At 35.9% G+C, this 18,133-nt stretch overlaps 1 protein-coding gene across 2 annotated transcripts in view; it reads right to left on the minus strand.

The window, feature by feature from the left end:
- LOC145260531 (copine-8-like) overlaps positions 1–18,133 on the minus strand; it is a 390,924-nt gene that overhangs the window by 127,735 nt on the left and 245,056 nt on the right. For both annotated transcript variants that reach the window (XM_080118735.1, XM_080118734.1), the window contains exon 5: positions 2,136–2,209. In XM_080118735.1, coding sequence (XP_079974861.1) covers positions 2,136–2,209 — 74 coding nt within the window. The remainder of the gene's footprint in view (positions 1–2,135; positions 2,210–18,133) is intronic.

Raw genomic sequence — 18,133 nt, forward strand, 5'->3', positions numbered from 1 at the left:
ATGTTGTGGTTGGAGGACCAACCTGGGGTTTTCTAAAACACGGTCCTCAAAGCTGCATTAAACAATGGGAGAAATGCGTAATACTGAGTGATTCTTATGAAGAGAAAGACTAATAACTGTGGCAAGTTTCGTTGCTCTACTGCTATGAGAAGTGAGTCAGGTGCATTACTTATTGAACATCTCTTGTATAAGGTGTTTGGAAAATCGATGTCATAACTAAGGGATTATGGTCTATATGTGTAAAGGAACCTCTTTGTGTAAAGGTTAATTTGGTAATGGTACTCCACTACTGGTATAATTTTCTTTATGGACTATTTCTTCTCTCTACATGGTCATTGGTTTGTGCTGAACATATTTATTTACTTGTATTTGGTCTGTTGTATTCTGTTACATGAAATAAAAGCCAACATTTGCAGGATGCCGACTGGGACCATTTATGTTGACTATCAAAGGAGAACCTGCTGATTATGAATCGTAGATCTTTCTTCTGAGCCCTACGGTTTTAATATTCATTTAGTGTAATGTTTTCATAGTTTTGTTAGTGCATGTGGCAACATTAGGCCTCTACTTATTTTATCTGTGATCCTGTCACAGATAAAGTGTCTGTCTATGCGATATGTGAAAATAGCAATGCACTATCACACATATTTTACGTGTTAGGTGTTTACAATAAAGAATGTTTATCAGTGTTTGTGTTAGTAGCATAAACGATGCATTTACAAACCTGTAGATAGAGAATATAAACTCGAAGTCATCGCATCGATTTTCTAAACATGCTTTATATGCAAAACAGCAGTTGTAATTCCAATATGCACACAAAAAAAGGTTCCATTTTTTTTATTTGGTAAACATAGATCTATTTCTTTAATATGTATTTTATGTATGGCGTTCCATCAGTTTTGAGACATTGGATTATTAGTGACATAAAACACGTTCTTCCTTATTATTTTTTAATACAAAAAGACCCCCCCCCCGATTTAAAAACTCATTGTCCGACCTGTATTTTGGGAGATAATTTTAGATCAACAGAAAAAAACAACTTTGTGCACAATTATGTAAATAAGTCTGATAGATTTTGACGTATTCGCAAAATTGCATTCAAAGATTTTTAATTAAGTAATTCGTAGAAGAATAACACAGATTATTTTTTATTTCCGTCCAATTTCTTTTTTCTGAAAATTCTTAAGAAAACGGTTAGGATGATGACAGACCTTTGAGAAAGATATGGTGTATAATTTTGTTTTCCACGAGACATGTAATTAATTTTAAGTGTTATGCAAGGTTCAAAAGTTGTCCATTGTCTCTTGAGGCAGAAAGAGGTCAATGATAGGTTCATTAAAAGTAAATGACAGTTTTTAACAAATTATGCACAAGGCCATAAATATGAGGACTAGCGGTCACTTGTTATTTTCTATCTTCCTTTTAACTAAATCAATTGTGTACGTTTCATTCAAGTATTGCCCTTTTCATTCTTTGTCCATTTGTTCATCATATCAACTTCACCAGTAACCAAAATACCACATTTACTCTGTGGACTACCCTATATAAAATGTTTTTAAATAATTTTATTTACAAAATATATACAATATAATAAAAAAAAACTAAAAAAAACTAAAAACAAAAAACAAATAAAATGAACAAGAAGATTACTAAGACCCTGCCAACTCTTTCTAAGAATAAACCACCCACTGTTTTCCGGTTTATTTAGAACAAAAAACAAATGGGTCAATCTTTAAGTAAGAGTTGGGTTTAAGTAGGAGGAAATGAAATCGGGGTTGAAATTGAGAGTGGATTGTATTCTTTCAAGATAAATACAATTTGAGAAGCGACTAAGGAAAAATACATGTGGAAAGTAAGCATTTTGGAACATCTTTATTGTGAAAAAATATAACAGAGACATGGCCCACCCACTCAACTAGCTAAGAGTGTACTTTAACTGGGATGGGTATCAAAAAAGATACAGAGGCATGCTCAGGCAGAGAAAAAGTACTCATATCGGACTCCTTTTCATATGCATAAACATGCAGCTTGTATCCACCTTTTGTTAAATTCCATAGGATGCAATCTTTTTCTATCACATCTGATTTTAAGCTTGTGCTAATTCTTAAAGAATAAAATAAAAATTGAATACTTACTCCAATTTTTTCTCAAGTTTACTTCCACAACCCACAATCTCTCCTAAAGTACATTCCATTTTTCCAAGAAAGTCCTGCAACATACAAGAAACGCAGAATCATTATTGACAATAGCAAAGGAATTCATAAGAAAAAATAATTTTAGTATATTTGTCTCCAGGTCCTGGATATTGCTTTAAAATGCATTCGTTGGGAGTTTTGGAAAGTGCAGAATTACCCCTTAGTTAGCAGTACTAGTACTCCCAGATCAACTCTAATTTGAAGTGGTACGATCTGTCAGTGTTCCATCTATAAGTTAAAACAGAATTTGTCTCTGGCGTAAAACTTAGTTATCTCATACAGCCTTCAGCAAGGTGTTCATCTCTACTCCAGCCACCACCTCAAGATCCATCTTTTCCAGTTCTGTCTACCTTTTTCCTGTCTACACTATTTCCAACTGCTATCAACCCCCTAACCGTTATAGGTATGTAATCCAGTAGTAAATTTTATTTGCTTTATTTACTCTCAGATCAACTTTGACACAGAGTGGTAGTATTTGTACATTTTGAAACCTAAACATTTTGAAACCTAAACATTTTGAAACCTAAACATTTTGAAACCTAAACGTTTTGAAACCTAAACATTTTGAAACCTAAACATTTTGAAAACTAAACATTTTGAAAACTAAACATTTTGAAACCTAAACATTTTGAAACCTAAACATTTTGAAAACTAAACATTTTGAAACCTAAACATTTTGAAACCTAAACATTTTGAAACCTAAACATTTTGAAACCTAAACATTTTGAAACCTAAACATTTTGAAAACTAAACATTTTGAAACCTAAACATTTTGAAAACTAAACATTTTGAAACCTAAACATTTTGAAACCTTAACATTTTGAAACCTAAACATTTTCAAAAATATGTACGAAAATGACATGAGGGCACAACTTTGATGGTTCATATGAGATTCATCAAAAATTTGATGCATCATATTTTTGTCACATGATCAGGTTAGCTGATATTTGATTTATTAACAACAAAAAAAATTAACTAAGATTCTGATCATATGAAAACAGATGGAATTGCAAATCAATAATAGGGCAAAAATTTCATTAAAGTTTTAAACTTTTTTAAGATAACTGAAAATCTATATTAAGTTCACCATGATGACTAGTAGCTGTGTTTCTTTGAGATGTTTGACTTAGATGGAAAAATGAGCTCAAATTTAACCATATTCAGTTATCAATTTGGTATAAAGTCAATGTTCGTGCGTCTTTAACGTGCAAAAAGTTTAGTATTATTGTATTTAATATGAGCAGAAAACGACTGCAAATAAAGCGTAAGTTTTAAAGTAAATTATGGATAAAATATGCAATATATAATATATATACAATATATATGCACAACATGCATATATGGAATATATAATTTATATATACAATATACAAATAATATATACCATATACATACATTATATACATATGCAATATATATGAATTTAAAATTTAACGGTTGAAAATCAACCGTTAAATTTTTAAATTCTTTATATCGAGTGCTACCCAAACAGTGGATTTCATATATATATATATATATATATATATATATATATATATATATATATATATATATATATATATATTTAGATTCAATCCTCGACTAGGGGAAGGTGCTAGTCCAGCCACACTGATGAGTTGTGATACAACGAAACAGTACTGTATGTGGATGACTACATATATTTGAAGTCCTTCCTCCCGTCTTTGGGTAGAGCACTGTCGTAAATGATCACACGCAATACTTAATTGGCTGTAAACAAAAACAAGTGGCTTGAGCGCTATAAAAGTAGTGAACGAATATTTATTTGAAATGAACATTTGTTGAGGTCATTTGCGGGTGCCACTCCCGTGGGTCGATGGGTAGAACAGAACGATTATAAACACGATGGATTTGGGAAAATCGATGTGATCGGTTTTTGGCCAGAAATTTGGCGATTAAGGGGTCAAAGTTCAACGATTTGACATTTGAGAACTCTACCAAACTCCTCCGACAATTTTGGGTCCACACACTTGAAATTTTAGATATAGGTTCTTTGGACATGGATCTAACTTAATAACTTGATTTGAGCCCAAAACAATAAATGGTAAGGGGTCAGAATAGGGGTCAAATTTTAAAAAATTGACCGTTTTTTTGTTTTTTTTTTTGCTGAAGATACACCTCCAAATACTCGGGCAACGCCGGGCACCCATGCTAGTATATATATAAAAGTGAAAATGTGTGTGTGTGTGTGTGTCAGTGTACATTTCCCTACACAATAACTATCAATTTTCAAAATCGAGATTTAACATAAAGGATATTGATATTTGGGAAAATCTTTTTGATCGGTTTTCGGCCAGAAATTTGGCTGTTAATAAGTCAAAGTTCAGCGATTTGACTTTTGAGAACTCTACCAAACTCCTCCTACAATTTTGGGTCTAAACACTTGAAATTTTAGATATAGGTTTTTTGGACATGGATCAAACTTTATAATTTGATTTTAGCCCAAAACAATAAATTTTAAGGGGTCAAAATTGGGGTCAAAGTTTTTAAAATATTGACCTCTGCGGCCTCTACCAAATTACTCAGCCAATTTTTGGTCTAAATATTTGAAATTTTACATAAAGTGTATTCAGACATAGGGCAAACTTTTTAATCGGTTTTTGGCCAAAAATTTGGCTGCCAAGGAATCAAAGTTCAAAAGATTTTACATTTGCAGTCTCTAGCAAACTATTCAGCCAATTTTGGGTCTAAACATTTGAAATTTTACATAAAGGGTACTCAGACATGCAGCAAGCTTTTTAATCAGTTTTTGGGCGAAAGTTTCGCTGCCAAGAAGTCAAGATAGAAATAGTTGATCTTTGCTGACTCTATCAAACTCCTCCACCAATTTTAGGTCTAAACACTTGGAATGTTCAAGTAACCTACATCAAAATTTCAAGTGTTTAGACTGAACATTGGCAGAGGAGTTTGGTAGAGTTTTCAAAAGTCAAATCGTTGAACTTTGACTTATTAACAGCCAAATTTCTGGCCGAAAACCGATTAAAAATGATTTTCCTAAACCTCAATACCCGTTATGTTAAATCTCGAGTCTGTAGACTGAAAATTGACAGAGTAGTTTGGTAGGGAAATGTACACACACTAGCATACACACGGAGACAATTTCACTTTTATAGATATATAGATAGATTATATTGGACCCAATATATAGCAATGATTTAAAAAGTTAAAAAACAATGATTCGTGCGTCATCACCAAATTAGCTAGATGTTTTGCAGATGAATGCAATTCCACGACCCATATATAACAAAGTTGTATTTTCTTTTTAAACAAATAGAAAAAAGAGTGTTTAATATGAATATCAATACACACACAAAAAAATTGTGTGTGTATATATATATATATATATATATATATATATATATATATATATATATATATATATATATATATATAGTCGTTGGTTCTATGGGACGAAACTACATGAAAATTTGCAGACTATTTGAAGATTATAATACTATTCTCGGGTTAAAATTTCATGACAATTGTAAAAAAAAGAACCTATATTTTTAAATCCATAAAATATTCCCAAATTTGCCTATATTTGTAGATATAGTGTCCTGGCAAGCCAGCTTTAGTTTTGCTGCTTTGGGATGAATTTTGTTTTGGGTCTTTTTTGCTTAGTTGTCACTCCTATGGCCTTGCCAGGCCACTATACATATATATATATATTAATGGGAAAATACTTTTATTCAATTATATTTCACCTCTTATTTATATCAATGCATTAATTTATGAAGCTCGATATAAGTACAGAGCAGATATAAATAAATGAAAAAGTCTACATTCCAAATTTCAAGATGTTGTCCGTACTACCGTTCATTTCTTTAAGCATGTTATAATGTTCAATTACTAACAGCACCTGTTTCGTAGCGCAGAATCATTCATGTAATTTATTCTCTCAATTCTTGAATTTTTTATGCTCTTACTCAGCAGAAGAAAAAGGAACTCACCAACTTTAAAAGAAAATAAAGGAATATGAGCATGATGACAAAATCCGAAAATCGGAAGAGAAGTTGCAATTGTCTTGGGAATTCCAGGTACTGTATGTTCTCTCAACATTGTTTCCAGTCGTCCTGGACTACTCCTTGCCAGTGGATTCAATGCCAATTCAGGAAATGTGTGATTGGATTCTGCAACCTTTGTCTCACAATGACACATGCAACCACCCTTATAGGGGGCACCCGTCGTTTTTCGAAACTGAATGGAGGCGTTTTTTATGTAATATAGAATATATATTTACTACATATGCAATATATAGTATAATAGATACTATTAGCATGGGTACCCGGCGTTGCTCGGGTCGACATGAAGTTCCATTTGAAACACGTCAATTGTATTAAGGATATTGATCACTTTCATCGTGTGCAACGTCGATACCCCCACAACAATTTCAAAAATAAAAGAACGGATGTAAATGTAATCGCCCTCAAAAAGAAGTACATGATATCCTCTCCACCAGATATTTCGGCAGAAGTGATACAAAGAGAAGAAACTATTCTCCGGATATTGAGCACTTTTTGTAGCCCATGCACCCCCCCCCCCCAAAAAAAAATAACAAAATAAAAAATAAATGAATCAAAACTTTTCTTTCAATCAAAATAGCAGGGAATGTCCGTGTAACCGAAAAAAGAAAAAAAGAATTGAGCCGCGGTGTCCAGATTCGAACGCGAATTGTGATACACTATTTTACCTACATAATCACGAAAATTAAGTTTTTTAAACGTGTGCGTGATTTGAAAAATGGAATTCTTTTCAATGATATTTTTTTTTTATAAAGGCACTTTTTTCATGTTTTTTTTACGTAAATAAAGGAAATTTTCGATGGGTAGGGGGGCTTTTTTTGTTTCTAAAAGTGTGGCTTAAGTTTCAATTCAGCTCCTTTTCCTTAAAAATTTGGCTTCCAATTTGGCCCTTTTTAGCCTGAAAAATAATTTTGTGTAGGCAGTAACAATGTTTTTATGTTAAAAACTTAGATAAAACTTATTTTTACTGACTTTCCACATGTAATATTAAAAAACAAAAAGCAAAAACATTTTAATTATTTTTTCACGCTAGATTATCACGCAGTTTAAAGAATAATAAAAATAAACAAATGGAATCCTTTTTCAATATTAAAAAAAAAAGCAAAACATTTTTATGTTTACACGGAATAATTTTTTCACGCTAGGAACGTATTTAGATTACCAAATTGTTTTATTTAGTGAAGATTTTTTTTCTAGTTATTTTTTCCAAACGAAAATAAAATTTTTAAAAAATGTTTCAGGGGAAATAACTCTAGACCCGTTTCTAAAAAAATCGATGGCGGTAATAATAATTCCAAATAAATTAAATATATTATCAATATAAATCAACTTTAAATAACAATCTTCAATAGAACACTTATAACAATTCTCTCGCTAGAAACAGTAACTAACATACAGCTATTTAGTAAAATCGATTTTCTTTAATGTAATATGCAACTGAGTTGACATCTTTATCGTATATTTTGCAAGAATCATGCTATATATTAAACTAGCCTGGGTGCCTGGCTCGAACCCATACTGTAAAGGAGAAAAAGAATGTGAAAAAAATAAAACCTGACGTCTATGCCGTTACGTCCATCGCCAAAACAGAAATTGTGAAGGTTTACATTAAGGCTAGTCAATCGAAAAGAGGGGATGAATTTCGAAAATATCGACGAAAAAAGCGACCAATCCTCGTAGAAAAGTGGCCAGTTGAGGGTGAAGGAATTGATGCTTTTAACCAATTTTTCGATATTTGTTTTCCGAAGGGTTTAGCTTCAAAATGATACCAATCTCATGAAAATCCGTCGCTTCTGTTGAAAGTTTTAGGCAGACATACATACATACATACATACATACATACATACATACATAATATATACATTTAAACAGAAAGGTGAGATTTATATCATAGATTATACTAGCCTGGGTACCCGGCGTTGTCCGGGTGTTTGGAGGTGTGTGTTGAGTAAAAAAAAAATGGTAGTAGGCAGGCAGGAGAAAAAGAATGTAAAAATGAGAAAAATGACGTCTTTGCTGTTGCGTCATTGCAAAACCGGAAATGACGAACGTCAAAATTAAGGCTAGTCAATTGAAAAGAGTGGATGACTTTCAAAAATATCTTCGCAAAAAAAGCGACCCCTCTTTGTAGAAAACTGCCCTGTTGATAAAGGAATTAATGTTTTTGGGTAATTTTTCGATATTTGTCGTCAGAAAGTTCGAGGTTTATAACAATGCCGGTTTCGTCACATTCTGATGAGTCTGTCAAAAGTTTTAGGCAAACATACATACATACATTTAAAGAGACAGGTGAGATTTATATTATAGATGAAATAGGAAAGTCATGGAATTTTTGTCTATATTAATCAAATTGTGAACAAACAAGCAAACAGACAGACAGGAATGCGACTTTATACAGGGTGGGCAACTTGCTTATTTTGAATATCAATTAAAACAAAAAAGCTCTGCCCCACTCTGTACATATTTAGACTATATATATAATACATATATAATATATATGCAAATATATACATATATAATATGTATGCAAATATATACAGATATAATATACAATATATAACATATTTAATATATATACACGGTGGAACAATAAAATTGTCGCCCTAGAAAAGATGACATGATTTCATTTCCATTTGATGAAAACCCGTTTTCTTTTTTTGCTGCAGACCATCTACTAGTTGGCCAGTTGTGTACAAATCTCAAGACCGATAGGAGCCTTCTATCATGTCTGAAAGTGACACAATGTTCAACAAGCAAAATCAGAGATGCGTCGCTGTACAAATGCTCTCTACCGATCTAAGTTATGATAACAGGACCATTGCCAGCACCCTCAAAATGCACCACTGGATTGCCATGAATAACAGGGACGTTCCCAGGATGATGAAAACAAAGTTTCTGACCACGGTTATGGTCTTTGGTGTGGTTTCAAATAACCACATCATGCCACCTCATATCTTCGAAGTCAACTTGAAAGACAACACCAAAGTTTACCTGGATGTGCGGAAGAATGTCGTGAGCCCCTGGTGCAATCTGGTAGCCACTGGCAGACCCTGGGTGTGACAGCGGGACTCTGCTCCAACTCCCAAGTCCAAAGAGACCAAGGCTTGGCTTCAGAAGTTGTGCTACGTCTTTGTACCCTTCTATTACTGCCCAGCCTCCTCTTTTGACCTGAATTCGCTGGACTACTTCGTTTAGTTATGCATCGAAAACATCACCAACATGACCTCCCACGACACTAAAGCTAGCCTGATCATAGCTATCCATTGAGTATTTGTTGAGGTCCTGCCAGCGCTTGTAGAAAAGATATGCTTCAAGTTCCGGACCTATACTGAGGCGGTGATTGACACTGAAGGAAGCTACATTAAATAGATGTCAACTCTAATGCATAATCAAGTTACTTGAATGGAATTTTTTTCAATAAAACTTTTAAAATAAATTTGTTTTATTTAGGGTGACACTTTTATCATTTCACACTGTACATGAACAATTGATAATGTGCGTGTGTGTGTGTGTGTGTGTGTGTGTGTGTGTGTGTGTTCTGATTTCCAAATGGAGAGCTAAACAATGGTGAATGTTGAGAGGATGTAGGACGTACAGATGGACCTGCAGGAAAAGCTTCGCAACACAATGATTGTTATTATTCTCAAAGAGACGAGAAACTGCAACCGATTCCTAGACCTGTCCGAAAGAACAATCTGCTTTGTTCAGAGAGTTGCAAGAACAAACAATGCAACCTGACAGTTAATCATTTCTCGATTTTCGTGTCCGCGGGAACAGCCAGCAAGTGTTTAGGGCATCGATTATCAACACAAGACTTGAGAAGGAAGCTTGATGTCAGTGTTTCGTAAAGAAATGTGAAAACACAAAAAATAAAATTTCTGATAAAAGCTATTTTATGTTTGAAAAGAATAATTATTCTTGTTATCTTTTTATTCAATTTTCACCCCAAACAAGGCACAGTGCTACTTTGATGTAGAAGGGGAACATAAGTTGCAGGAATACTACGTAGGGAGTTGAGCAGCAAGATGTCTGTTCTCATTACACTTGAACTTCTGCATATCTGTACAGTTGGGGAAGCAGGAACCTGAAAGGGAATTCCACAGTCTAGCAGTTCTGGGGAAAAAGCTATTAGAGTAGAAGGTTTTCTTACATCTAGGAATATCAACTGTGTAGGGCTGGGACTTCGCTGCTTGTAGGGGACTAAAAATTAGAGGACACCGGGGAGGAGTAATCTACCCTTGCTCTAAGGCTGGTTGGTTTTTTCCCTTTGGTCACGGGCAGACGTGTTGCCTTTTCCCTCTCAAGAAGAGGAGAACCTTCGTTCCACCACGAGGTGAGCTCTGAGAACTTTTTCCACCAGTCGGTGAGTCTTATCGAACTGTCGCTATTTTATTGTGTTTTATTGTTGTTTAAATGTTTGTCAGTGTATAATAAATGTGTAAACGTAATTCGGCAATTGTTTTTATTCATATATTTTTTGTTTAGTTAAAACTAACAAATTGGTGACTCCGAGAAAATATATATGTACACGCACATACATAATAATAAGTTCTGTTAAAAAAAAAAAGTAAAATAATATTTTTATGAACAATAAAAAAAAGTTAGGATGTAAATTTTATTTCTGGAATTCTAATTATTATTCCCTAAATAAAAATTTGTAGGGTAGCGTAATTAAGATAGCAACACAATTTTTCTTCTATTCTTTACATATTTTTGTCGATAGAATAAGGATAGAACTAGGGTTTTGTTTTAATCGTGCACAACAAATGCAACAAGTTTTTTTTTAAAACTAAATTATCCCTTATAGGAAAATTTCGTTCCTGAAACAGCTGTCGGTATTCCTGTCAAATTCGGCGCCTGATACAGGATTGGCTGATATGGCGAGTACGTTGCGTTCTGTCTCTGTGCCCCCTTACCCTCCGTGTTGAATTATTACTATTCCTTTCTTTCCATGCCCTGCTGCTAGACTGTGGTAGTTTCCAGTGCGGTAAAATAAATAAATAAATAAATAAATAAATATATATATTTTTTAAATGGCGTTTTTCTAATGAACGTTAATGCCTCGTTCGACCCGGCTTTGTTTTTTGCTCAACTCGATTTATTTTTCAAACAAAAATCGATTGACAACCAGGCAGAGAAATTCTGTTACGTCGCATCCATTTTACCTCAGAATACAATTACTGAGGTAAGAGAGTTCTCCACCTACAGAAAAGCCGTACGATGTACTTAAGGAGAGAGTCACGACTGCTGTGACTGTTTCCACACATGAGTGTATTTTGCAGTTGTTGGAACAAGAGACCCTGTTGGAGCAAGCCGTCCCAATTTCTAAAACGGTTACAAAAATTAGCTGAAGGTGCGATGGATAAAAGCATCGTTAAGCATATTTTCCTCCAACGGATCCCGGCGGAGTATAAGGTGGCTATCGCTGCTCAGGACGAGTCCACGCCGGTGGAACAACTCGCCGTCATAGCAGATCACATTGCAGACATATTATCCACACAATCGTCTGCAGTATCCAGCGTGAAGACCTCTGGAAGAGACGAGCTTCTGGAAAAATTATTGGAGGGCCAAAAACGGTTGGAAGCCCATATGGACAGAATGGCGGAAGACATCGCCAGACTATCATTAAAACAGAAGCAGGGACATGGCAGCAGAGGAGGTCACAGCCAATCCCAGGAACGCAAGTAAGAAGCTATTTGTTGGAAGCACAAGAGACTTGGCGAAAATGCCAACTCTTGTATTCCACCTTGCAACTATAAGGGGCAGGGAAAAGCCTAAACCGACAGACGAGAGTGGCATCAACTGTCGGTGCATCCTGCTCTGGCTGCCTACTTTATGTTGTAGATAAAAATACAGGCATCTCGTTTTTGGTGGACAGTGAGGCGCAAGTTTCCCTTATCCCGGCAACATCAGTGGACAAAAGGTCTCCTCCCTGTAAATTTACACTGCGAGCTGTAAACGGTTCGATAATACGGACTTATGGGGAGAGGTGCATGGACCTTAACTTGGGTTTACGCAGATCATTTATCCACGTTTTCATAGTGGCTAACGTAAGCAGCGCTATACTGGGTACTGACAAGCATTTAGCCTGGTAGTAGATATGTCAGGCCAGTGTCTCCGAGATCCAAGCACACAACTTGCAGCATGTGGGGTGGTGGGGACTGGCACACCATTAGGTCCACAGGTAGCACATGCAGACCAGGACGAAGCCTTCCTGAGTCTGTTGAAGGAATATCCTTCAATATCGGTCCCCTCCTTTCACAAGGAAGTGTTACCACACACTGTAACTCATTACATTGAGACAAAAGGCCCACCCGTCCATTGTAAAGCCAGACGTTTAACACCTTAAAAAATAAAGGCTGCGAAAGCAGAATTTCAGCAGATGATGCAGCTTGGCATAGTTCATCCTTCAAATAGCGAATGGGCCTCGCCTCTTCATCTTGTTAGTAAGGGTCCAAATGCATGGCGGGCATGTGGGGACTACCGAGCTTTAAATGCCGCTACGAAACCGGATAGGTACCCAGTACCAAATATCCAAGATATAACAGCAGTGGCCCAGAATAATAAGGTCTTTACTAAATTAGACCTTATTCGGGCATACCACTAGATCCCTGTGGAGCCCGAACATATTCCCAAAACGGCAATTACCACACCGTTTGGAATGTTTGAATTTTTGCGTGTTCCATTTGGTTTACACAACGCAGCTGAACCGTTCCGTTTTATAGACCAGGTTCTGCAAGACTTGCCATTTGTGTGTGCATACATAGATGACGTCCTCATTGCTAGCAGGAATAGGCAGGAACACATAGATCATGTGCACCAAGTATTCGATCGCCTGAACCAATATGGTGTTGTTTTAAATCCATTGAAATGTACTTTTGGTCAATCCGAGGTAATATTTTTGGGGCACCATATTTCAGAGAAGGGAATTTCCCCATCCCCAGAGACAGTCAAGTCCATCCGAGATTTCCCTATCCCTGCTACAATAAGACAGTTGCGGCAATTTTTAGGATTAGTTAACTTCTATCATAGGTTTCTCCCTCATGTTGCCCAAGTACTTTTGCCATTGACAGGTATGCTGACAAATGTGAAGAACTGCAACATTACACTATCGGAGGAAGCAATAGCAGCATTCAACAAAGTAGAGGCCATGTTAGAAGACACCGCAAAGCTGTCCCACATTCAACCCGATAGTGAACTTTGCCTGGCAGTAGATGCATCTGCAACTGGAATTGGAGCGGTCCTGCAGCAAAAATGTAATGGGAACTGGCGACCTATTTCTTTCTTCTCCAGGAAATTGACTGACGCAGAAACACGCTATAGCACATTTTCCAGAGAGTTGTTGGCCTCGTTTTCAGCAATAAGACATTATCGGCAGCTCCTAGAGGGACAGCCATTCTACTTGGTGACTGACCACAAGCCTCTATTAGGCGCTCTGCAGTCCTCCTCAGACAAATACTCTCACCGAGAGGTTCGTCAGTTGGACTATATCCTACAATTTACGTCGAATGTAAGACACACTGTCACGAGGAATAAACTCCTTCACATTGGGACCTTCCATCGAAGCCAACACGTTAGCTATGGAGCAACAAAAAGACGAGCACCTGCAGAAGCTTCTGCAGAATAATGGAACATCACTGCAGCTGGTGACAATGGCACACCCCAACAGCCCTAGAAAAATAGTGTGTGATATCAACATTAACAAACTGCGCCCATATGTTCCAGCATCCTTAAGGAAAGACATATTCAACGCGGTACACGGGTTATCACACCCAGGGGCCAATGCGTCGATACGTTTGATGACAGACAGGTATGTCTGGCCGAGGATGAAAGCAGACGTGTGAGAATGGACAAAGAAGTGCGTGCAGTGTCAAAAGGCCAAGGTTGGTCGACATACACGTGCGCCACTAGGCACATTTCCAGTACCTGATGAGAGGTTCAAGCAGATACATCTCGACATCACCGGTCCATTTCCGACATGTGAAGGCAAATGCTATCTTTTGACATGTGTCCACAGATTTTCAAGGTGGTTTGAAGCCTTACCAATGCCGGATATGACAGCATACACAACAGCCAGAACTTTCCTTGCTGGATGGGTAGCAAGATTCGGTGTCCCGGAAAATGTGACAACTGACAGAGGTAGACAGTTCGAGTCCGAACTGTTTCATAAACTCTCAGGAGTTTTGGGCACCAGAAGTATACACACGAAAGCATACCATCCACAAGCAAACGGAGCAGTCGAACATCTACATCGCAGCCTAAAGGCCTCTTTATGTGCAGTACTTACCAGCAATACAAAGTGGTTAGAACACCTTCCTCTAATTTTGCTGGGTTTGCGCACAGCAGTGAAGAAGGATATGAATTGCTCAGCAGCAGAAGCGCTGTATGGTACCACACTACGCCTGCCAGCACAATACTTTTGTGATACACCAAATAAAGTTTGGGACCCTGCATCATTTGTTGATAGACTGACAAGAACCATGGCCAAAATGGCATATTCTCCATCAGGAATAAACAAGTGCGCTAACACATATGTGCCAAAGGCACTAGAGACATGCACACATGTGTTTGTTTGCGATACAGCTGAGTCGCATACCCTGCAACCACCGTACCACGGACCTTTTAAAGTCAACAAGAAAAACAAGAAGTATTTCAGTGTCCTCATTTAGGACGAAGAACAAAATATCTCAATTGACAGGTTGAAACCCGCAACACTCAAGGATGCATATTTAGAAGTAAATCCCTCACAAAGTATACCCGTCGAAGTTACATTGGAAAAACGCCCTTATAAAAAAACACGTTCGGGCAGACAGGTAAAATGGCTTGCCCATTTAAGAGACTTTGTCTCTACATAAAAAAAAAACAAAAAACAATCCTTTCACAACATTCAATTAAAAGTACTCCGTATCTTGGGGGGGGGGAGTGTTGTAGAGGACTAAAAATTAGAGGACACCAGGGAGGAGTAATCTGCCCCTGCTCTAAGGCTGGTTGGTTTTTCCCTTTGGTCACGGGCAGACGTGTTGCCTTTTCCCTCTCAAGAAGAGGAGAACCTTTGTTCCACCACGAGGTGAGCTCTGAGAACTTTTTCCACCAGTCGGTGAGTCTTATCGAACTGTCGCTATTGTATTGTGTTTTATTGTTGTTTAAATGTTTGTCAGTGTATAATAAATGTGTAAACGTAATTGGGCAATTGTGTTGATTCATATATTTTTTTGTTTAGTTAAAATTAACAATACTTTGATAAGTATGTTTTAACTTAAATAGGAATGGTATAATAAAATTGTGGGGGTCTGCGTTCGCGCCTGGCCTCCATAGAATAGAAATAGGCACAGACTTTAATAAAGACTTTTCATATCTATCTGCGTAAGTATACTTTGATAATTATGTTTCAGTTTGAAGAAATATGGTATAATAAAATTATGGGGTGTTCGTTCGCACCTGACCTCCATAGAATGGAAATATGTCACAAAGTTTAACAAGGTTTTTTAATATAGATCCACAGAATATTGTGATAAGTGTTTCGGTGTGAACAGGTATGGTATAATAAATTATGGGGTTTATCTATTTTATTTTTACTTTCATCATATTTTGCTTTGGTTTTTATACCCCCAAATTCAACCCAAATTTACAACCCTTCCTTTTCATAACCTATCATAAATCAGAGTCCATTTTCTGTAGGCTGTTTTTTAACCCAGTCAACGACGGGTACTTTTGCTAGTATATATATATATATATATATATATATATATATATATATATATATATATATATATATATATATATAGTTCAAAATAAAATTATCTAACAATCAACTGGTATGGAAACCTGTGATTATAAGTCTTACAAAATATTATTGGCAGTAATATTCTATAAAATAAAAATTGCTCGATATACAAGATAGAGTAAATAAATCAAATTTTAGTCATTCCATAAAATTAAAAAAATTTATGACGTAAAATGTTTCAATTTCAAATCAAAAGATTTTTATTATTCTATTAATCTATGTAAGACAAAGAAGACATTTGAAATATCATATCTCCTTATTCTATAGGATTTCCATGTCTACCATCTTTCTTCAGAGGAGAAAATATTAGCAAATAGTTATAATGGTTTATACCTTATTTGCTAAAGTCAGTGAGACATGGAAAATCTCAATTAAAAGTTTTTTTTAAAGTATTTTAAGTATTTAAATATCATCATGCTATCAAAGACATTCACTTCGGATTTAACTATGCAATATGGATGTGAATTTTTATATCCTTTTCATTAACTTCCCTTACTCTATGATATTTAAATACTTTTAAAAAAAACTTTTAATTGTGATTTTCCAAACTTTTGGAAGTATTTGTGATCATTTGTAGACATAGAAACGTATGACAAGACTTGAAACATGCCTTCACAAAACGTCTTTTCCAAAACAAGGGTAGTAAGAATTTTTTATGATAATTTCAGGGATATTTTTCTTCTTGCAGGAATACTTTTAGCCCAGCTTATTCTTAATAGAATCAATCAGAATCTAGTTGATGAAATTTATCCAGAATCCCAATGTGTGTTTCGAGAAGAACGGAGAGTGATCGACATGATATTTCCCCTTCACTTGGTTCTGGAAAAACTAAGAGAATAAAACTAAGGAACTGTACATGATATTTGTTGATTTGACAAAAGCCATCAACACAAGGGCATTGAAGTGTGTTAAAGAAACTAGGTATTCCAGACAATATGCTTGATGTGATTGTATCATTTCACGAGGATATGAAGGGTGCCATGGTGTGTGACGGTGCAGTTTCTGAACTGATTGATGTCTTCAATGGCACAAAACAGAGTTGCGTCATGTTCTTTTTACACCATTATTCTCTGTGATGCTCTAATACGGCTTTAGTGATTCAAACAGTGGAACTGAGTTGCGATTTTGCACAAGTTTTGATTTCTTCATTAATGATTCAAAGCTAACCCTAACACATTCGATCGAGTACAAATCGTCATCTCCTAATGATGATGATGCTGTAGCCTCTTTGGAAAAAGCTCAGGAACTGATGAATCGTTTTGAGATGGCTTTTGGACTTACAATTAGCATAAAAAACTGAAATTGTACATCAACCTCCTCATGAAACAAAGCAGATCAAAGGCGTCATGTTCACGAATTTCCAACTGTTCTCATAACAGTGGATAGCAAAATGTCTACATATGTCAAATTGTTTATATATTTCAGGAGTGCAGTGAACTGACATGCACTGTTGGATGATAAAATTGTCCATCGGAGAGCCAAGGTATCCAATGCCTTTGGTAAACTCCACCATTGATTGTGGAATTGTAGATTAAATACAAAGATCCACGTTCATAAAGCAGTTGTTCTCTCAACGCTTTTGTTCAGATGTGAAATTTAGACCCTCCACCGGTCATAGATAAATCAACTTGCCCTATTCTATAAATGATGCCTTCGTTCTATATGTGGAGTCAAGAAAACTGAAGCCTCAAAATCTGAAATTTACTTTACCTCTAGACTTTAAAAAAATCGGCATTGACTGGCAACACACCAAATAGTTGTGAAAGGTCAAGGACCATAGAAAGACTGAAGAGGGAAAGCACTAACCAGACCTCTGCTAGATGAGTGTGAAGAGGACTCCTGCTTTAATAAAGCTTGTTACCACCCAAATTCCAGCAAAGCCTAATGATCGTTGCCAGTGAGGCCGTTGCGATAATCCAAATTCATTTGCAAAGATTATGAAAAGAGGGGGAAAGTACTTCAAATTCGGGAATCTTGTTGTCACCCAGACTCCAATAAACACCACCGGTTGTTGTAAGTAAGTTATCTATTTTGATGGTCAGTGTTAGAACTTCTATGAGGAATAATAATAATAATAATAATAATAATAATAATAATAATAATAATAATAATAA

Source organism: Euprymna scolopes, chromosome 36, assembly GCF_053919585.1.
Source record: "Euprymna scolopes isolate OS-2025 chromosome 36, ASM5391958v1, whole genome shotgun sequence".
Lineage (NCBI taxonomy): Eukaryota > Metazoa > Mollusca > Cephalopoda > Sepiida > Sepiolidae > Euprymna > Euprymna scolopes.